At 53.2% G+C, this 22,524-nt stretch overlaps 1 protein-coding gene across 4 annotated transcripts in view; it reads left to right on the top strand.

Annotated features, from left to right (window-relative positions):
* The window catches only part of ZFHX3 (zinc finger homeobox 3), a 155,303-nt gene that overhangs the window by 48,281 nt on the left and 84,498 nt on the right, over window positions 1-22,524 (top strand). For all 4 annotated transcript variants that reach the window (XR_001359633.1, XR_001359634.1, XM_005881190.2 and 1 more), the window contains exon 3: window positions 11,817-12,048. Coding sequence is in view for 2 of the 4 variants with exons in the window: in XM_005881190.2 (XP_005881252.1) it covers window positions 11,817-12,048 (232 nt within the window). In the remaining 2 variants the exon portion in view is untranslated. The remainder of the gene's footprint in view (window positions 1-11,816; window positions 12,049-22,524) is intronic.

Here is a 22,524-nt window from a genome sequence, read left to right as displayed (position 1 = left end):
CCACAGTGGGTGCCCATGCCCGCTTTCACAGCAGGAACAGACGTGAAGCTGCACAGCGGCCTCTGAGCGAGGGGACCGGGCTCCCCAGAGGCCCCGTGGAGCCAGCCCTCAGGTGGCCTTTGTGAGCACTCATACTCCTGCAGTGCCCTGCGGCCTGCGAAGGTGGGATTCCAGACCCTTCCCTTTCCATCCCCTCGTCTGGGAGGGAGCCATCTTCCCGAGGCCACGACTGACCTCAAACAGCCTCGCCCCTGGGGAGTGGCCTGTTTGGTCCTTGGCCCCCAGCGGGGCTGTGGACGTCTAGATTGAGCCTGGTCTCCATCCTCTCCTGCTGGCTGGTGCTGGGACCCTTCAGATCCACCCCTCGTGATCTGGAAACGGTGTTGAGATGAGGGTGCTCATATTAAGTGACAACCCTAGGGAGGCCAGCAGACGCCCAGAGACCCTCAGCCCAACCCTGCTCCCTCCGGTCTTGGAGCGCCTGCCCGCCGGAATGATTAATTGATGTTCTCCACTCTGCCGGACAATTAAGGGAAGCAGGAGAAGGAGGGGACAGTCTTCAGTGAGACCTAAATTGGCACCACATTGTTTTCTGTTAATCTATTTTGTTTTCTGTCCGTCTGTCCCCAGGGACGGGTGCCTTGCTGCTTGCTGAAGCATGCATAACTAATGTCCTCATTAAGGGCTGATCTGTTTATCAGGGCCCTGCGAGGAGGCCGGCCTGCCAACCCCAGGCGCGAGCTGGGGGCTTTGCCCTCCCTCCGGGCCGGAGCCCCACCTCATTAAGCCGGTCCGGGCTATTGATTGGGAGCCTGTGTTTGGAAGAGTCTTACTTACTCCATGCATTACCTTGACAGATTGATCAGATCTGATTGAGAACCTCTTAAAGGAACGAACAGCTGTAATGGGAAAGTTGGACTCTGTCATCTGTTAGGATGATTCTGGGAGCAAGAAGAACACGGCTGACATCTTGGAGCAATTGTATTTACAATTAACATGGCTGAAAACGATTGCCTCTATTGATCCCCCCTTCCTGCAATTACAGCCCCATTGTTTACATTCCAGCACTTCAGTTATAAAAAGGAAATTCAATAATTATTGCATTATTTAAAGTTAAAGTGCCACAGAGTTTGCTGGCTACGCTTGCTGGTTGATTTAACGTTCAGTAAAATCCATGCCGAGCTCTCCATCTTGAGGCCGAACAATATCGGCTTTTAATGAGACTTAAAAAGGGGGAGGGGGGAGGAGAGCAAAACCCAGAGCCCAGGGTGTTTGTCTGGGTTATTAATGGGGGAGCCCGAAAGCCGTGTCATCCTTCCCAAAACTGTACGCCCTGTCGCCATGTGGCTGTCCGCTCTGGAGCCGGCCACCTCCTGGCCTGGACTCAGGCTCAGCTGTCTGTCCTCAAAGAGGCGCTTTTCTCTGTTCACTCTCCTGGTCCCTGGTCCCAGTCCCACCGGCATCGCTCTCTCCTTCAACTTTCAACAAAACCCATGAATGTAAGGAGAAGCGGTCCAGCGTCTTAGCGGCCAGGGCGCGCGCGGTCAGAGGCGTTGGTTCCAGGGAATTTTCCTCTCCTGCCTCGTCACTGCCCCATTTCCTCTCTTACGGGAAAAGTGAAATCAAAATGAAGCCCCTCTTCTCAGGAAGGAGTCAGCCTGTGTGCTCGCTGCTCCCCACCGTCTCAGGCCTGTGACTCCTACGGCAGGTGGCGAGGGCATTGGTCAGCAGACCCTGGGAGCCAGGAAAGCCTCTGGGTTTGAGCACCGCAGTCATGCTCTCGGCAGCCGCAGCCGGGATGTCCCATTCAGGGCGTGGGAGGAATTGTAAAGACCATTTCCATTTTTCTCGTATTTGGTTTACATTCTGCCACGGGCCCAGGTCCAGCAAGACATCTGGACAGGTGTGCTCAGCAGGACGAGAGCTCACAGGAGAAAGGGGTGCCTCATGCCCCAGTACCGAGAGTCGCACCTTCAGCGACAGCCCGGGGAATTCTGGACCGCGGGTGTGAGGGGGCGGGAAGGTGAAGAGAGCCAGCCCTGACTTTCAGGATGTATCTGGTGCAGGCCAGGAGCAGGCAGCTGCTTCCGTGCAGCGTTTTCGTCAAGCAGGTGAATTTGTGTGCGCAGGCGCCGCATGACTTATCTGGTGCCGCTTGGGATCGAGTCTGAAATGCTCTGTGGGAAAAGGTGGGTGCAGAGGTGGCAGGCCCTGAAAGAGCCCTCCTTATCGGGGACTGTCTCCGTGTGTTCTGAGTCGGGTCTCTGTTCCCTGGAGTTGCTGTCCCAGCCAGAGCAGCGTTTCTCAGAGTGTGGCCCCCACCACAGCGTTAGCGTCACCTGGGAGGGTGTGAGGAATGCATGTTGCAGGCCCCACCGCCAGCCCAACAGGAGGCAGAAGCCCTGAGGGTGGGCCCGACGCCTGCGGCCCAGCAAACCCGCCAGGGGCCCTGATGCGAGCCCGTCTGCATCACCGACCAAGCCTGTGGCGCCGCACCTGCCGAGCAGAAGTCAGCAGGCAAAGTCTGGGCTCACGCTAGGAAGACGCTGCCTGCGCAGGTATTTGGGCAATCCTTCAATCTTCCGAAGTTCTTTGCACGTTTTCTCATGTGGTGCTTGACCCCGCCTCTGAGGGAGATGGGGCGAGTACAAACATCTCCATCTGGCAGATGAAGTCGCGCCCTGTTCTGACCACCAGGCACGTATTTTCTCTGCTGGGTTGACTGTCGTGGGATTAGAGTTACAAATAAGCAAGATTCGGGGGATTAGGTGTCCGCCACCCACCTCAGCCGAGTTTCCTTTTCTTCCTGGTCCTCACCCAGGATGCTGGCAGACATGACGAAGAACACGGGCCTAGATTTTCATTGTATGGCGCCCTGATGGGCAAAGAGAAAGCAGATACGGTTTTGTGGGAAGGACACAGGCTTGTGTGGATCCAGGCTCTGCTTGCACCAGCGGCGTGACCTTAGGCAAGTGACTTAAAATAAAATTGAAGCAGGAAAGAAGTCGGCCCCGTGGGTGCTCAGTACCCTTCCCGTGTACAGTTTCTATAGATCACAGTTCCTGTCAACCAGGAACTAACTCCTCTTGGGGCTGGGGGTGGGAGAGCAGTTATAAAGGAAGGAAGTGGGTAAGTTCAGTAGATGTTCCTTTCCATCCCTCATCCCAGAGCTTAACTAATGTGGACAATAATGACAGTAATAATCACCTTATTCGTTGTAAAGACTCACAGTGCACCCGGCACCGGAATAAGCACTTGATGAGAATGACCTTGTTGAATCTTCCCAGTGGTGCCGTGAGGAGGCTCTGCTGTTGCCCAGGATTGCAGACGAGGAAACGGAGGCCCGGCAGTGTAGTAACTTGTCGGGTGGCACAGTGAGTGAGCTCCAGCGGGGAGGGCTTCCACCGGCTCTCTGAATCCCAGCTGCGCCTAAACCACCGTTGTCGGCAACGTCCGACACGGAGTTGAACGAGGACGAGCTAGAGTAGCACGTGTGCGTGCGTGGCCTTTACTTCTCTATGGGCCTTAAATCTGGGGGAGCTGGGAAGTGCTGGGGAGGAGTGTGTCGTGTCTTCACAAGTGAAGAGAGTGACGTCCTAGCGCAGGGGAGCTTTCAGGTCCTGGGAGCTTGAGGTCGTTTCTGGAGCCAGTCAGGGTGGTGCTAGCCGGTGGGACCCACTTGGTTGTCTTATGCACCCACCTCCCTCCCTCAGCCTCCGAGCCCCACATCTAGATGCTTAATTTACCGTCATGGAAATCAACGGTTGTTTGGCCTGTGACCCCAGGCTCCAATGGGCCCTCCTGAGGGAGGACGTCTGCTCACCCGCTGGACGCCCGCTGCCTCTGGAGTTTCCCTGCTGAGGGAGATGGAATCTGCTAAGTGAAGGCATCAGCATTCTGCAAGGGTCCACATTGCGAGTGTTCAGACGCGCCCTGTGGGCAGTTACAGGTGTATGCCATCACTTCTCCTTCTAGAACTTACACCCCTTCTCTCAAGGGAGCATCATATTGAGACTTTGGAATGTCATCCACAGGAGGGAAGAGACCAGGGCTGGGCCGTCTCGACTTCGGCCCTGGAGCTCGGGTACCGAGAACTAGCATCATGCTCTGATCCGGGGACAAGGAGCCTGGCCTAGAAACCAGAAAATAGGTCAGAAGATGGACTGATCTAAGGGAACGTTTTTTATTTCCTTTCACTTTCTCTTGTAAATCGGGGTTGGGGCTTACATCTTTTGGCATCGGCAGGGCTCCTGCGGTGAAGTAGGACTAAATTAGCATGTGCCAAGGATGAGGGCATGTGTGGGTGAAAAGCCAGCGTTAAACAGAAAATACACATATATATTTAGGTTGACCTTCCGGAAACCTTCCTAAGAAATGTGACTTTAAATTTAGAACTGTAACACAACCTCTGATTAAAAAATTAAAAAGAACTGTAACCTAGCCGCTGATTAAAAAAGCCACCGCCCCATGCCTGGTTGAGCCACACCTGAAACCGTCCCTTTCTTGTGCATTCAAGGTGAACAGCTGGATCTGGGGAGTCCTGTGCTCCCGACACCCCTGCGGCCAGTGCAGCACAGCTGGACAGCTGTGGACTTGGCCTCAAGCCCCAAGTCCCAGTCCTGAGGCCTTGGGGGAGTCATGTGACCTCTGTGAGCTTCGGGTTCCTCCAAGGACGAGCTGACAGCCACTCACCTTGTGGGGCCGTAATGAGAAGATTAGGGGTGAGAAGTGAACGCTGTGTGTGGAAACACTGTCCATTAAACTCCCTTCCTTCCTTCATCGTATGCTGTGGGGAATTAGCCAACTTGCTCTGCACCCGCGTCTTCCCGTTCCTTCTCACTGCGAGTGTCAGTGGGGTTTTCACCGTCCTTGGCCTGCGGGGAGGACCTGAGTCCCTGGCACGCCAGGGGTGGCAGTTTTGCCTCCTGAGGCATCCTGATCTGGGACCTTCCTTTTATGGATTGAGAGGCCCTTCCACCTGCCCTTGCCTGGGTTCCAGTCAGAGCCCAACAGGTATCTCCCGGGAGCCTTGCTGGATGCCCATGGGGCCGGAGGGGGTGCTTCTCTGCTCTGAAAGAGATGTCCGGCATCCCCTGGGTAGCCCACTGGCCTGGGAGCAGCGTTACCCCATCAGAGAGCTTCCTCCTTCCATTTGCTCTTGGAATAGACGTTCGCTGTGTGCACAGAAGAGTGTGGGCGTGCGGTGTTCCTGTGAACAGGTGCTATTCCCCAGGAAGTTCCATTTGTCAGTCCTGTGAGTGTCAGAATGTACTTTGTCCATTTCTGCTTTCAAAGGAGGCTTTGACAAACCCTGATCGATACTTTACATTCCATGCATGAAGAGCCAGATGTTAGAAGTTTCCTGTTGGGGAGAGGGAGGGAGCCGGCCCCTCCAGATTTATAGAAATCAATGTCCTCTGACAGAAGTTGGTTAGTTTTCCTGGGAAACAAGTAGCAGGAACACATTTTTTTGATTTTCACGATGAATTATTTTTCTAACAAGAGCCCTCTTCTCGTCTCTTTGACTTTCAGGCACTGGCCAGGGTGAACGAGGGTAACATATTAATGGGGTGTCGAGTCCCACAAAGTAACATGGCTGCCTTTTTTTCTTTCCTTTCTTTTTGAATTATTCATTTGCTTTTTGTTCCCGCCTTTACGTGCCAGGCTAATTATTGGAGGTGCCTGTTACTGCAGAAAGGGTGTTTCTCTCCTGAGTTCTTGGATGCAGACCCAGAGGGAAGGTGCGAGGTGTGTCCAGGTCAGGAGCACAGGGGTGTCACCTTCAGCTAAACCGAGACGGGACCAGCATTTTCAAAAATAAAGAGCTCCACAGGGTCAGAAGGGGGCAGGAAAAGGCCCGCCATCACTGCCAGCGCAGGCGCCGCCCCTCCTGTGTGTGTCACACTCCTCGCTGCTGCCGCGAGGATTGAGGATCAGCTGCTCTCAGCTGGATGGGAGCAACTTGGAGAAGCTGAGGTTCCTGGCTCTCTCCTGCTTCCGTTTCTGAGCCAAATGGGCTGCTTGCTTCTCATTGGCCATTGCACTCCTCGGGGCTTTCCGAACGTAGATCCTGTTGCCACGTGTAGACGTTTCTTTCAGTAGAAAGGACTGTCCTTTGCAGTTGACAGCACCCAGCGCTTGGCAGGCACCTTTTAAACCAGCCAGTGAGACCGGGGGTGGGGGGGGGTTCACAGAGACCTCAGGCGATGAGAGGTTGGGGGAGGCTGGGGACTGTGTGAGTCCGGATGGGCCTCGCTGCCCCTCCCCTTCACCCAGGTGGATCTTCCCGTCTCCATTGACCAGTTGGCCCTGCTTCCTGATGACTTTGAGGGTAGATGCTAACCTTTAAAAAAATTATTGAATTTATTAGGGTGACATTGGTTAATAAAATTATATAGGCTACAGGTGTATAATTCTATAACACATCACCAGTATATTGTATTGCGTGTTCACCACCCCTAGTCACGTCTCCTCCATCACCACTGATCCCCCTTTATCTCTCCTACCTTCCCCCTTCCCCCTTTCCCTCTGGTCATCACCATACTGTTGTCTGTGCCTGTGAATTTTTTTTATTCCTGAGTTTAATCCCTTCGCCCTTTTCACCCAGCCCCCCAAACCACCTCCGCTCTGACAGCTCTGTATCTGAGTCTGTTTCTACATTAGTTGTTAGTTTATTTTGTTCATTAGATTCCACGTATAAGTGAAATCACATGTTCCTGTCTTCTCAGAGAAGACTGGCTTATTTCACTTACATAATACTGTCCAGGTCCATCTGTGTGGCTGCAAAGGGAAGATTTCCTTCTTTTTCATGGCCGAGTAGTATTCCGTGGTGTACGTGGACCACAGCCTTTCTGTGGCCTTTGTGATGTAATGCCCCCTTCTGAGTGAGCCAGTGATTCTCCCTGGTCCAGCGGGTGGTACAGTCTCACATTGGCATTCCAGCCGAAGAAGTGCCCCCTCATGTCGCTGAGAATGAGAATGGCCTCCCAGTCCCCACTGCCACTGCTTTCATCATCTGCAGGTTAAGCACCTGGGGTGGGACAGTTCTCTCCCCCCCCCCCCAATGGGTTCAGCAGCTCTCTCTCTCTCTCTCTCTCTCTCTGTGTGTGTGTGTTTATGTGTGTGTGTGTGTGTAGTATCTAATGTGCTGTAGAATCAACCAAAAACCAGACCCTGCCCAGTGGGTTCAGCAGCCGTTTTCTTTGGGTCTAAAGCAGCACGCATACCTTATAGCACACAGACCACAGTTGATGTCCTTTGTGTGTGTTTTTTAAACTATACACCCACCCTGACAGAGGTGAGTAGATGGGAATCTTGAGCACAGAGTAAAAGAAATGGAGAAAGCGCAGCAAAACCTGGGTCCCCCGCCCAGGATGGAGCAGCTCTGTGATCGGGGACGAGAGGACGGGGCGGGGGGTGGAGGGTGTGCATGGGGGAACCATTCCCATCGTAGTGAGGAGAGCAGGAACTCCAAAAGCAGGCAGTGCCTTCATGGATGCTCCACTGGGGTTTGGGCCATGGTGGATTCTTCATATATTACAGTGACTTTAATTAAATACATTGTGATCCCAACTGAGGGTATTCTAATTAGCTGGGTCAGGAACAAATTATTCTCCCTCCTTCTCCAAATGAAAACATCTACTCGCTTCTGCAGGCAGAGCGTGTCCTTGGCTGACTAGCTTGCCCAGTGGAGTCCTCCTGGGCCTCTCCAGCCCCATCCCCTCCTGCTGCTTCTTATTAAGCTGCTTCCAAAGGTGGGATTCTGGGGAGGGGGCCAGTGCTGCCCGGGAGGGGGAGGGCCTCTGGCCAACAGGGTCAGGGCGGTGACCCCCTCACGGCCTGGGAAATGACCAGATGGTGTGGAGAAGGTCACAGAGGTCAGGCCCCGGCTGCGAGCTTTGGGTCCCTGTTTGCACCAGGCTGGACAGCCTTTGAAATAGCGAGTGAGAACTTACAGAATGTGGTGAGAACAGGATCTGTCACATGCAGGTCAGCATCAGGAGACTCGGGTGGTGAGTGCAAGTTTGGGTTGGGATGTCACCTTGAAAAGCAGGTGTTTCCTGGCAACTGAGCAGTAGTTTGGTGTGTGTGTGTGTGTGTGTGTGTCTCTGTCTTGGAGAATGAACTTGAAGCGCAAACACAAGCTTGGAATTTTGAACGAGGCTTTTGTGCAAGTGAGAGAGGACCCTAAAGGCTCCCCAGACCAGGATCCGTGGGCCGTCTACCCTCCTTCCTTCTGTTCCTCCCCATTGTGGGGGGTGCCCGTTTCCCTTCCCAAGGGGCTCTCGGTGGCAGAACAGAGTCCGGGGCCACAGAGAGAGCGCCGATTACCACCATGAGCTGGAGTGTAGACTGGCTCTGGAACATCTTCCTCCTACCAGTTGTTAAAGCAGAGTCCACCGTAGGATGTTTATTTCATTAGGATTTACACGGTGCTGGCCCCCAGGAACCCAGGAGCATCCGGACAAAAGACATTTGATATCTTGACTTCCACCCAGTTCTCTTTGGCCTGGTATCCTTTCTTCTGGCTCTGAGGCCAGAAACCCCAGCCATTTCTAAAGGAACCCTCATGTCCATATTAAACGTGATGTTTACGAATCAGTGCCTTACTGGGAGGAAGCCCTGTTTCGTGGGAAGGTGATGGGACCTGGGGGTCAGGCTTTACTGATTCCTGCTGTGTTTGCAGACTTCATGGTGTTACCACAGTCCCTGGATTCGATGGAACTTGGTGCTTTGGATTCCGTGGTTATTTCTCCAGTTGTCTTGCATTCAGGTAGTTTTTGTTGAGGCTTTAATAAGTGTACTTCTTGGTGACTAGGACCGCAGTCCCTGGCGCCTGCACCTCAGTCCCACACTCATCTCGTTCCTTATATCGTCCACCGGGCCCTCTCCTGGGAGACAGGGCTGTAGCCTTGGGAACACGGTGCTTCTGTGCGGCTCGTCCCCCTGAAGTTCTCGGCGAGGAGCCTTGTCTCAGAGGAGGCAAATGGAAGATAAACCCTGAAAAGATAATTGTTAAAGCAGAGTCCACCGTAGGATGTTTATTTCATTAGGATTTACACGGTGCTGGCCCCCAGGAACCCAGGAGCATCCGGACAAAAGACATTTGATATCTTGACTTCCACCCAGTTCTCTTTGGCCTGGTATCCTTTCTTCTGGCTCTGAGGCCAGAAACCCCAGCCATTTCTAAAGGAACCCTCATGTCCATATTAAACGTGATGTTTACGAATCAGTGCCTTACTGGGAGGAAGTCCTGTTTCATGGGAAGGTGATGGGACCTGGGGGTCAGGCTTTACTGATTCCTGCTGTGTTTGCAGACTTCATGGTGTTACCACAGTCCCTGGATTCGATGGAACTTGGTGCTTTGGATTCCGTGGTTATTTCTCCAGTTGTCTTGCATTCAGGCAGTTTTTGTTGAGACTTTAATAAGTGTACTTCTTGGTGATCAGGACTGCAGTCCCTGGCACCTGCACCTCTCAGTCCCACGCTCATCTCGTTCCTTATATCGTCCACTGGGCCCTCTCCTGGGAGACAGGGCTGTAGCCTTGAAACATGGTGCTTCTGTGCGGCTCGTCCCCCTGAAGTTCTCGGCGAGGAGCCTTGTCTCAGAGGAGGCAAATGGAAGATAAACCCTGAAAAGATAAAACAGCTCAAATTTAATGTTTTTATTTCTTTTTACTTTTATTGATTTCAGAGAGGAAGGGAGAGGGAGAGAGAGAAACATCAGTGATGAGAGAGAATCATGGATCAGCTGCCCCGTGCATACCCCACACTAGGGATGGAGCCTGCTACCCTGGCATGTGCCTTGACCAAGAATCGAATTGTGACCTGGTTCACAGGTCGACACTCAACCCCTGAGCCATGCCGGCCTGGCAAAACAGCTCAAATCTATTTCAAGAAAAGTAGCTTTTTATTTTAAGTTGTTGGAATTTCTTGAAGAGTTAACAGTGAGCTCACTCCTTCTTTAAACGCCTTCTGGTTGGGCCATGGCACTTGAGTAGCTGTTACTGTGGAGACATTAGCAAGTTCCAGGGCTCTGCACTCAGCGTGTTCACTCACCCACTCTGTGGGGAAGGGGATATTGGTACCTGCAGAGCCCTCCACATTCCTACCTGCGGACTAGCTGCGCCAGTTCATGTGATTGAGGGCCTTGGCCTCCTCCGCACAGTGATTTTCTACGACACGTACTCGGTGTATTCATGTTGCCTCTTCCGATAAGGTGCAAACGTGCTCCTGGAACTTGCACACTCTTTTGCTGAATGTTGGACGTGCGCCTGTGAGCAGATGAGCCTCAGAGCCGCGCCATTCGATAGGAAGTGCTGGTGGGGCCTGGGTGCTGTCAGTATTGGGCCCCGTGCCGGGCATTTCAGCTGCTCCGCGTTCTCGGGGCCTCATTATCACCTGGACCAGCCACAGTTGTCAGGGTGTGGGCATCGAACAGGACGGGCACGCAGCAGACGGGGGAGCAGCAAGTTGACTTCCGAGGCACCTGCGGTGTGCTCTGTGCAGCGATGGGGACCGGCTCCCAGGACGGGGGGTGGGGCTGTGGGCGAGGAGGGAGAGAGGGACAGGTGGTGACATGAACACAGACGCTTCCGTCATCTGAACTTCCTCCCCCACAGGGATGCGAGAGTCGGGGTCTGGTTCTCTCCTTTCCACAGACGAGCTGGCTAGCCTGGGTCAGGCACTTACGCTTTTCGGAATTGCTTCCCCTGCTCTCGGTGTACCAGCAGGAGAGCTCCCGTCTCCCCCTCCCGCGGGTCATGGGGAACGAAGGGATGGCCTTTCTCTGTACCCAGAGCCAGCGTGTCCATTCCCTCCCTGTTCCCAGAAAGGGCCCGTAGCTCTTTTCATTCTCAGAGAGGCATGACAATGTGGTCAGTGTTGTCCTTGGAAAATCGTTGTCTCCTCTGAGGCACGGACGTCGTCAGGGCATCAGCGACTTGAACCCTGTGTGAGCCCGCCTCCCGCCAGCGCGTGGGCTCCCAGGTCCTGGGATCAGTGCTGTGCCCGCACAGACCCCACACAGAGTGCAGTTTTGACCGTCTGTGCACGAAGCGGGGTGACCTTGAGATGTTGGCAGGGAACTCGTCGGAGAAATTTATTTTTCTGTCTTTTTTAATCCAGGAGAAAACCTAATTTTGAGTTCTCCCAATAGACTGTAGTTTGTAATACAAACGCTTGAGCCTTCTTCCTTGGCTTGTGTTACTGAACTAGGTGGGCATCTGTACAGGCCCGGTGACCTTACGGACTGTCACTTAGACTAGCTTTTGCTACAAAGGGCCAGGTAGCTCGATTTTAGGCTTTGCAGGACCTCCAGTCTCTGTTGCAACTGTTCAGCTGTGGTGTTTTGAAAGCAGCCCTGGACGATTCGTGTCACATCGGTGGCTCTGTTCCCTTAAAACTTTATTTACAAAAGTAGTCAGCAGATGGGATTGGCCTGCGGGCTGCAGTTTGCTGACCCCTGACCTCCATAATGCAGGCCGCTTTGGAGAATGGAAGGGGAACCTTTCATTACTGGGCCAGGAACACCGACAGGATGAGAAAGGTCCAATCCATCCGCATTTTCAGCCCCGTGAAAAGCCACGGGAGAGGACGCTGGGGGACACAGGAATGCGAGTCAGCTTGCTGCTTGTCCTCGGGGAACTGCTGGGGAAGGCACAGTGGAGCGGGGAGAGATGGGCACAGAGCAAACCCTCTAAGGAATCCTATCGGGCTGCAGCCAGGACGGCGGTGGGCACACGGTAGCGGGCTCAGGGCGGCGATGGGCTCTGAGTGGCTAACCCCAGGCATGTCCGTGTTCTTTGCCCTGGCAGCACCTGCAGCAGCACGAGAGCGGCGTGGAGGGCGAGAGCTGCTACTACCACTGCGTCCTGTGCAGCTACTCCACCAAGGCCAAGCTGAACCTCATCCAGCACGTGCGCTCCATGAAGCACCAGCGCAGCGAGAGCCTGCGCAAGCTGCAGCGGCTGCAGAAGGGCCTTCCCGAGGAGGACGAGGACCTGGGGCAGATCTTCACCATCCGCAGGTGCCCCTCCACCGACCCAGGTGAGTGGTCTCCAGGCCCGGAGGCCTGGGTGGGCCGGGTGCTGACCTGTGTGCGGCCTCCGTCGGTGGGTGCAGCTGGCCCTCGCATCCACGGCTGACCTCACAGGCGGCCCTTGTATTCTGGAAGGAACATGCATGGATTGTTGCATTTTTTAAAAAGGGACTTAGGGCCACTTTTATTCTTCTATCACAAGCCACTGCCCAGGGAGCCAGCCAGCAGTTGTTCTGTCCCCATCCCCTAATGGTCTAGCCCCGTGGTCCACAAACTGCGGCTCGAGAGCCACATGCGGCTCTTTGGCCCCTTGAGTGTGGCTCTTCCCAAGCCTTAGGAGTATCCTAATTAAGTTAATAACAATGAACCTACCTATATAGTTTATGTTTAAAAAATTTGGCTCTCAAAAGAAATTTCAATCGTTGCAATGTTGATATTTGGCTCTGTTGACTGAGTTTGCTGGTCTAGTACACTGTGGATGCAGCGTGTTGCTAAACGTACATAACCAAGTGCCAAGTTGTGTCATGTTCGATATTAAGGACAGTCCGTTGGTGGCCGCGCATTTGGTCTGTGAGGAGTAGCTTCAGGTAGGGTCAAAACAAAGACTGGTTGCAAACGTTGTTATATTTGAAAGCGACCCCAGTTGCCCCGTGACTCAGTGCCGCCTGTTACTTCAGGGAGCCAAGACCTCCACCCCCCGTCCTGTCAGCTCACCCGCAGTCACCTTCCCCACACCCCGGTCTCCCCTTTATGACTCACGCCCCCTGCAGCCTCGCTCGCTGGAATCACCCCTCTGCTGTTTCCAGGCTTCCCATCCCTTTCTCTCCACGCGGAAGCACAGGACAGCCTGCCTCTTGAGAAACAGTAAAACAAAGGCCCTCCCTTAGCCCCCGTCCCTCCCTGCCTCCAGGAGCTGCAGGACTCTTGAAGGACTGTCCTGGTGGCTCCTCTCCAGCTGCGCCTCATGCCGCCTTGGCCTGTGTCCTGTCATCACACCGCCTGGAGAGGGCCCTGGGCCTTGGGCTTACCCACCCAGCGGCTCCCTGCTGGCCCGACCCTCCCCTTTCTGTGGTCTTGGAAATTGTTGCCCGGCCCCTCCTCCAAGCTCCCTCCGTTCTCTGGGTGCTCAGGTGTGTTCCTTCCTCGTCCTCTGGCTCCTCCTGGCCGTCCTCCGGCTGCCCCACGTGCCGGCGTCCCCGGAGTTAGGCCCCGGCCCTTGGCTCCGGCCTCAGGAAGCTTTAAGCAGCTCCTGGGGTTCCCACTGGTGCCACCTCGCAGGCTGAGCTCACGACGTCCTGTCCACACTTTCCTCCCAATGGCTCGCTGCTGAACCACCTGGTCCAGGTGGGGACTCGGGGCTGCCTTCTCCCTCCACCACCTGCGGCTCCCTCTCCGCCTGGAGCCATCGGGGCTGAGTGGGGTTTCCAATCTTAACGTTATCAAATTGCACATTTGTAGAGCTTTTAAAGGCAAAAATTACGTGGCCCTTATGAAAAATGGCGTGACCCTCCCTCATCCTGTTCCCCTGAGCAGTGGCTTTCAAGTTTTTGTTGGATTTTTGTTACTTATTTCCATATTGATGGACATGCTTCTATTACTATTTTTGATTTTTTCCCCCCAAGTTTAAGGCATCTCTTGGCTTTCTACTCTGGAAGATGGCGATTTCACTAGCATGCTGTTCTATAAATCCACTCACTCGTACCCGCTCACCCACTCCCCATCTGCAAACACACACACACACACACACAGACACACACCCACACACCCATGCTCCGCATGCACTCACACACGCACACTCTGCACCTACACTCCTACACGCTCAGTCCTCTCCTCCCTCTGTCTTCCAGTGTGATTAAATAATAATTTGGGGTTTTATTAATATTCAGTGTTTTCATTATTCTAACTCTATAAATATTAATCACAGCTGAGCCGTGTAGAGTTTTATAATTTCATTTACCTACTTGTACAACTTTTTGTTTTCCCTGGTTTTCTAGGTACCTATGATTAATTCATGGCTCAGCCTCCCCAGAATGACAGTTCCCAATCTCTGGAGGCCCTGCTGTTATCAGTTGTGCTGGGGGCCGAGTTTCCTCCTGGAGGCACCACTACTCCTGGCCCCGTCACCCCGCTCTTCACATAAGGGGGACTGGATTTCCCGTGTGATAGGCTGCACCCCCCTTTGAGGGTGTGTCCCCCCACCCGCTCACTGGAGTGGCTCAGGTTTCCTATCACAGTGGAAAGGCCAGTCGCCCTGAGTCAGGGTGAGTCATTGTGTCAGGAAAGGGCTGTTGGGCACCAGGATAATCTTGTCATCTCCAGGTCCCTGCAAGACTGTCTCCTCCCACATGTTTTTCAAATTCCTGTTCTGGTTAAAGTCCCGCTGCCTTAACCCACGGGGTCTACTTCGCTTCTTGTCTGACCGCATCGCTGTGTGTGTGCATGGGGGGGGGGTGCTCTCTGGAGCAAGGGATGGGGTCCAGTACCCAAGGACACGTCTGTGCCTGAAGACTGGGACCATTGTGCCATCTGGCTGTGGGGTCCCCAGTCCCCACTGGGGCATCTGCCTCTGTCTGCCCCTGCCACCCCCCATTATTCCACTGCCCAGTCACTTCCTAGGAGTCTCCTTCCTCACCTCTTTATTTCAGGGCTGGGGTTTTCTTTTTCATGTCCTTTTGCCAGCTCTGCCTATGTCATTGTTTTAACCTTCTGTTAAAAGCTGGTCCCTCCTCCCTCAATTCTTTCTTTCACTCTGCTCAGAATCCCCTTTTTATTAATGAGGTGCCCCAAACTAAATAGTGTACAGCTGCCATTTCACCCGGGGTCTGTGGGCTGGAACAAACAGTGCCCTGTTTCATAATGTAATCCTCCTATTTATGCAGACCGCGCTGGAATGGCTTTCTTACACCATTGCCTTCTGGGTTGCTCTCATGTAATGCGTATTAGGGTTTCTTTTCCCCCTGAAGTGTATGAGCAACGTTAGTCTAGATCAGCCCTGGGCAAACTACGGCCCGCGGGCCGGATCCGGCCTGTTTGAAATGAATAAAACTAAAAAAAAAAAAAGACTGTACCCTTTTATGTAATGATGTTTACTTTGAATTTATATTAGTTCACACAAACACTCCATCCATGCTTTTGTTCCGGCCCTCCGGTCCAGTTTAAGAACCCATTGTGGCCCTCGAGTCAAAAAGTTTGCCCACCCCTGGTCTAGATGATGGACTTCCTCTCTGTATTTCAAAATCCTTTTGTATTGCCTTTGGCCCGCAGTCATGTTTTTGATCTCTGCCCATCCTGCACTCCCCTTTAACCCCCCTCCTCCCGGCTAAATTCATCCTCCTTACCAATGACAAAGAGGCAGATTATTAGGTGATGTTCCTGTTGACATTAACAGTAATGCGGTGCTGTTTTGGAAACTCTGTTAAGAAAACTCACCTTAAAATATATCATCTCCATCTCTCCTCCCAAGGGATTGTCTCTTCACAACTTCTTGAAAAAAATGTCTTCAGTGCCCTGGCCGGTGTGGCTCCATTGGCTGAGCGTGTCCAGTGCCCTGAAGGTTTGCTGATTTGATTCCTGGTCGGGGCACACGCCCGCCCGGGTTGCAGGCTCATTCCCCAGGGGGCGTGCAGGAGGCAGCCGATCAGTGTTTTGCTCTCATGTCGATGTTTCTCTCTCTCCCTTCCTCTCTCTCTAAAAATCAAAATCTTAAAAAGAACGTCTTAAAGAAAAAGGAAGTTGTGACATGGAATTAAGTAGAAGGTCATCAACTTCAGATTTTGTCCACAGACTTTATAAAACATCCCCAGTTTTCTCCTCAAACATAAAAATGAGAACCTTACTCTTCAGCTAGAGAAGTCACTCCTGTAGCATGAGGGAGTCCGGGGAGCACCTTGCGAGCCCTGCCTGCTCTGGCTCTAAGCTGCATGTGTGTTCAAGGTTGCCTGTCTAGAGTGTTCGATTCTGGTGTTCCGATGCTACCTAATTAAATGAGAGCGTTCTCTCTCCCTTCCTTCCCCTGTTGTCCACGTACCAGAAAGTTTTACCGAGAAGCCACCGGGAAGAACTCCCTTTCCTTTTCTGAGCTCAGGACCTTACGCCCAGGCTCCTGTTGCCGTCCGTGGAGCGAACTCTCGGATAGGTCGTTCCCTGTGATGACAAAAGTGTCGTCTTCTCACATTTTACTTAACATAAGCCAATACGTTTTCCAGTCAGGCAAGTTCACCATGTCAGTCGCCATGGACATGTCAACGTGAAGGAGGAGGAATTGCGACAATCTCCTTTGCCTTCACCGCTGGTCCTGGCCAGGATTTCCGCCTGCCGCTGGCCACGTGACCCCCTGCACCACAGGGCCGAGTCTCGGCTGCCAGCAGGGTGCTCATCAATAGGCCATCCTCCCCTACGTGGTCCTGCCTGTGGGCAAGCTTCACCCTTCCCTCAGTGGGCAGGCCGGCCCATACTGTGTTGTCTTTACCTAGTGTGACGGTGTTTGTGGTTACGCTTCACATGCACACACGTGCACGTACGCGCGCACACACACACACACACACACACACAGCATGGGCCTTCTCGTTGTAGACATCGCTTGGAAGTACTCATCTCAGACAACAGAGAGTAACCTAACCCGATGAGATTTCCCCACCCCAACGTTATTATTATTGTTTTGCATCCGGATCTTTAGATTATTGGCTTGCATGTATTTTTCCCAAGACCAAGTCGTGGCCCTATACTGTGTTAGGAGTTGGTCTTGTCACTCCATCTGCACACACAGGTGAAGGTAGAGGAAACCTGTCTTGAAAGACAGAAAGCTCTCGTAGGTGGGTCCTGGGGAGGATCAGCTTCCCTGTGTGCCTGTTAAAGAGGTGTTTCTGGCTGGGGTAGGGGTAGGGGTTTAGTTAATTTCATCCTATCAGTGCCCCAGGCACAAGAGGCCCTTTGTCTTTCTGTCCTCAGCCTTCCTCCTCCCCCTCCTCCTGTTTTCTCGCTCACCCTTGCCTTCACATCTCTTTCTTTCATGTAGACATAAATTTCAAAACTTTGCACAGATGTAATTAGTGATTCTTGACTGAGCGCCTACTGTGTACAGGACTCTTGAGTTCTTGACGTGGATACAGTGGTTAAGGCACCAGCTCAGGCATTCGCGGCCAATGGCGGTGACTCGGTTTACAGAAGGCGCACTCGTTCAGAGTGCAGGAGACGCTTGCTTGGCGCAGAAGACGGAATCCCCTTTCGGACACAGCTGTGGTGCTCCAGGTAGTGAACTCCTGGGTCAGGGAGGCAGGGGCAGCTTGCCAGGTGACGACGTGGTTTTGGTGACAACTTGTCCTGAAACAGTCACCGGCGTTGCTCCCTGGATCACTTTTTTGAACCAACTTTCAGGGAGTTCTGTTTAGCTTGGAAGCTTAAGAGGATAAGAACATGTACTGTTTTTAACTTTCTCATTTGACTTTGTTTTTATTTTTCCAAATTGGCCTAAGGCTGCCCTCTAAACATGAACTACATTACATTTTTTTTTTTGGTACATAGCTAAATTATAAGCAATTTCAGTGCGACTTTTCTCATAGCACTAAAATATGTTGTGGCCAGTTCTGTAATTCTGAAGCATTGTTTTTATAAAACCAAAGCTATGTTCTTTTTTTTTCCCTTCCCTTTTTACTGTACATCTTGTTCACGGGGCTTGGGGAAGGCATGGGGGTGATGGATTTCTAACCAGAGAAGTTACATGTAAAAGCGCATCTGAATAGATTGGGGTGCCTGGGATTTTAAGCCCTTATGGAGGAATGAAGGAAATACGGCGTTATCTGTAATAAATACATTCCCCACTGAAGGGCTGTCTGGCCAAGGGTTGCAAGCATCAGTGTGTTTTTTAGAAAGGTGCTTTACAATGCAAGAATAAAGAGAGACCATTGTGCATCAGATGAAAGAGAATATATTGTTAAATGAAAAGGGGAATTTGCAGAATAATGTAGAGGTTGATTCCATTTTTTAAAAGTATTTTCTTAAAGCTTTAAAAATAACCATTCTAAGCAAAGTCAGTAATTGGCATATCTGGCTGGTTCGTGGGTGGCATCGGTTCACGTGTATGGAGCCTTATAGAGCTCAAGCGCTGGCGAACCTTATAGGTAGAGACCTCGGTGAAGTCGCTGCTGATCCACCGGGAGTGCACCTTGGTTTCTTTTGTTCATGGAGGTAGTTTTCTGCCCGTCAGTGCCTGGCACACGTAGTTTGATTACTGTCTGATTCGCTTGCGTTTTGCATCTCCATGAAGAGGACAGGAGTGGTTCTCCGGGTGTGCACTGTCTTGTTTTTCTGTTGGATAGAGTTCCTGATTTGCCTTAATTAGTCCTCTAACAATCTACAAAGGTCAGTGCCAATTGCCTGTTCATTTGCATTTGTAATTGCGATGGCTTCTGATTACATATTCCTTGTCTTAGTCCTTCTTCTAAGTATGTGCTAGTGTGTCCTCTTCTCCTCTGCCTCCCACACCCCACACCCACCCGTGTACCGGCCTGTGTGGGAGCCGGGGGCCTGACTCTTTGTATAAGAAACCTTCGTAGGGATGGCTCAGCCTTCCCTGGCACCTTGCAGAAGCTGTTGCCCCTAAGTCAGGGACATAACGAAGTCAGAGTCGGGGAAATGACGTCGATGCCAGGCAAGAAATCTGAGAGCCATTATCTAGCAGCCTTCTTGAACTGGGTAATTAAGGGCAATTAAACTTTACTGCCGACTCTCTGCAGAATATGCTAATGACCTGGTCTGCGGGAAGGTGGACAGGTGCAGGGTGCTGTTCCACTGTGGTCCCGTGCTCCTGGGCTGGAGGGTCCCCCAGAGAGCCTGTGACATCACCAGGCTGGTCACTTGGCGATGGGACCCGAGTCCACACCTGATCTCCTTCCTCTCCGTCTCCTCAAGGGGAGACGAGCATCGGCACGGAGACTTGCACCTTCTAGAGATTGTCCGAGACGCGGCTGCCGCAGCTCGAGTCACAGTGGTTCTCACTCACCCACCCTCTCGTGTTCTAGCTCCGCCATTCACTAGTTGCTTTATTGTTATGGGATGATCAGAGCCACCTGGGTTTTCTGTTTTATTACAGTGGGTGAAACTGGAGGGTACACTGCCCTGTGTGTTGGCATGTGTATGGGATATATTGCCCGGCTAGTTAGCCTTTTTCTTGGTGGAGGCTTTAGAATATCTCCTACATCCTCCCCTCGGGTAGCGACTACTGTGTGCCCTCACGGCCACCCAGCGCTGCCCACTCCCTTCTAGCAAGGGTGATACCAAGTGACACAACAAAAAAGAAAAGAAGAAAGGCACCTGCTGGCAGTTACGGGAATTAGAGAGACTGCGTGTGTGTGGGGGGTGGGGGGGATGGTGAGCCTTGGGGGTCCCCTGTTTAGGGTATGAGCATGCCAAAGAGCCCAGAAACACAGGGGTCCTCAAGGAGACATAGAATGTCAAGTCACACCAAGTGCTGTGTTAGTGACACCTTTATGCCAAGTCCCCTTGGAAAGGGGTCTCCAGGGAACCTGAAAGTCTGAAACTTGACTCTCACGTGAACGTGGATTGCTGGCCAGTGAGTGGGTGTGTTTCCTGGGTTGGAGTTTGGGGTTCTGTGCCTGGATTTCACCGAAGGGGCGGGGCCTGGTGGTGATGACAACGGCAGCAGGACACAGTGGCCATCACCTGCTGTCCTCGGCCCTGTGTGCAGGCCCCTCCTCCCCCCTCTGTGCTTAACCCCCCCTTGGTTGCCCGGATGTATCTCTTAAGAGAAACAGTGACTTTCGGACTGTGCACAGCATCCACTTCTCGGGCTGCGTGCATCCTCTACCGAACCTGTTCCTGACCTTGGTGGGGGCAGGGCGGGGAATGGAACGTGCATCTCTTTGCTCCAGAAATAGCTCAAAGGCTGCTGCTCGGCCTCACAGATGGGAAGGAGCCCCCTTCAGACTGTGACCCAATTACGACACTCACAGTCCCGCATGGTTTTTCTGAGCGTTGACTAGCGGTGGAGAGTGTGTGGCCTCGCCGGTCCGTGGGGCACGCCCGCGGGTCCCCGGTGCCTGGGTTCCCAGGTCCCCAGAGCAGCAGGGAAGTTTCTGCCGGTTCCCCACCTGCCGGGCAGCCACAAGCCGCACGTGGCTATTTAAGTTCAATCAAAACACACAACACCCAGTGTCTCTGCCACAGGAGCCAGATTTCCAGTAGTTGATCGTGACCTGTGGCTGTGGCTGCCTTGGTGGGCAGTGCAGGCTCATAGAACCGCCAGGCTCATAGACGTTCCACTGCACAAACCTGTTCCTCACAGGCCTGATTTCCAGCCCGCCACGCCGGGTGGGCGGCCTCCCCAGAGGGGCCTCGGCTTCCGTTGTAAAGGCGGTGGTGCCTGCTGGCCGCCTGCTCGCTGCCAGCCGGCACCAGGGGCTGCCTTCCTGTCTTCCCGTCCCTCTATGTCCTTTTCTCAGGATGGATTCATTTTGGCTTTGCCACCCTAGCCTGTCCCATGAGTGGTGGTGAGGGCGTTGGAAAGGACTCTGCAAAGCTATTTCTTGCAGAGTGGATGCTAAAGGGCTTTTTATAGTTTTATACCTCAAGACCATCTTGAGACCTTTTGTGTATATGTTAATAAAAGGAGCTCTTTATTGCTTTTAAAAGATCCTGACCTCTGCTTTAATTAGAATATTAAAAATTGGACAGTAAGTGATTTTTCTTGGAACAGGCCTGTCGTTTTAACTCGAAATTTCTTCCAAAATTATCATCTTCTCACAAAGAATCCCTGCGCGTTGCTCTCACCATTTTCACTGGTTTAAAGTTCTGCACTTAGGGCAGATTCTCTTTCCTCGTGGACTGCCCTCATTTGCTGGGGCTGCCATAACGAAAGACCACAGACCGGGCGGCTGGAACAACAGGAGCTGATTCGCTCACAGTCCGGAGGCTGGAAGCTCGGAGCCATGTGCCGGGCCGGGCTAGGTTCCTCCTGGGGCCGCTCCCCTCGGCTCGCCCAGGGCCGCCCTCGCTGGTTCTCACGCAGCCTTCTCCCCGTGTGCACCCCCGGGTGTCTCTGCCCGCCACACTCTCCTCTTCTTGTGAGGACACCAGGCAGGTTGAGTCAGGGCCTCATTTCCACTTAATCGCAGCCTCAAAAGCCCTCTCTCCAAGCCCAGTCACATCTGAGGTGTGGGTGTTAGAACTTCAACACGTGGATTTGGGGAACACATTTCCGTCCACCGCCTGCACTCTCTGACAGCATCTTGTTTCTTGTTCTGTGAAGGAGGCTGGGATGGCTGTGTTGGTGGACAAAGAGGAGAAGGGAGGCGGGAGGGACGGGTGAAGCCTCTGGCTGCGGGGTCAGTGCCCGCCAGTCCCCGCCGGGCTTTGGTGAGGGTCTTGGCCGGTGAAGAATCAGAGCGAAACTCACTGGATTTGTGGGTGGGGATTGACAGCCCCGTTTTGTTTCTTTCTGTGTTTGGGGTACAAGCTCTCCAGAGCTGAGCGCTGACACAGCCTTCACTGGCTCTGGGACAGAATTCTATAGGAGGAAGTGGGGGGGCTCCTTCCAGAGGATCTGGTTGCTGGAGGACCCGAGGGTTTATTTCTCTGTTTACCTTACTCTGCCGGCTGCTACAGGCTTGCCGTTATTTAAAGGTCCTCCTTCGTACAGCGTTCACGGAGGACCCCTGCTTCCCCCGTGTCCGCACGCCCAGCCCTGATCTTTCCCTTGGCCTTTCTCCGGAAGGGCTTTCCTTTACCGCAAGAGCAGAAAGTGAAGGCGCTGTCACTCCTCACAGGTCCTGGTCACTGGGTCCCACTGTTCCGGACCATTGTGCTCGCGCCACCGGCGGGCAGTGGCCGCTGTATTGGGCAGGACAGGTGGAGGTCGCTTCCTTCCCTGCGGGAGGTGCGCACGGCTGCCTGCTCCAGGCAGCACGGCTGCGACTCGGGGCAGAGCTGGGCCTGGTGCAGAGGTGCCCTGCCTCCCTGCTGGGGTGATGGGCTAATCCTGGACTGCAGCGCTTTGCCCGGGATGGAGTCTTCATGTCCAGAAAGGAAGGTGACCTATTGCTGATCCTCTCCGGACAGAGATGAAGAGCTCCATAGGCCGGGGAGGGTGACTCCTTGTCCTGCACACATGGATGTGTCCTAGGATGGCCGGGCACCTCACCTGGACGTGTCCTAAGATGGCCGGGCACCACACATGGACTTGTCCTAGGATGGCCGGGCACCTCACCTGGACGTGTCCTAGGATGGCCGGGCATCACACATGGACGTGTCCTAGGATGGCCGGGCACCGCTCTGGCTCTGAGAAACCTACCAGCAGGGAGAAGACAGTCTGGGCTTTTCCCTCCCGTAGCAGGCACAGATACCCAGTAAGCAGTGCAGAGTTAGGTGTGCAAGGCGCGATAAAAATAGACCAGGTGGGGCAGGTGAGCTGGGCGCTGCTTTATATAAGGTGCTCCTCCGAGAAAGACTCTTCTCCGGAGGTGACATTGGAC

This window comes from Myotis brandtii, unplaced genomic scaffold (assembly GCF_000412655.1).
Source record: "Myotis brandtii unplaced genomic scaffold, ASM41265v1 scaffold670, whole genome shotgun sequence".
Classification (NCBI taxonomy): Eukaryota; Metazoa; Chordata; class Mammalia; order Chiroptera; family Vespertilionidae; genus Myotis; species Myotis brandtii.
This window is presented reverse-complemented; position numbering and strand designations above follow the sequence as displayed.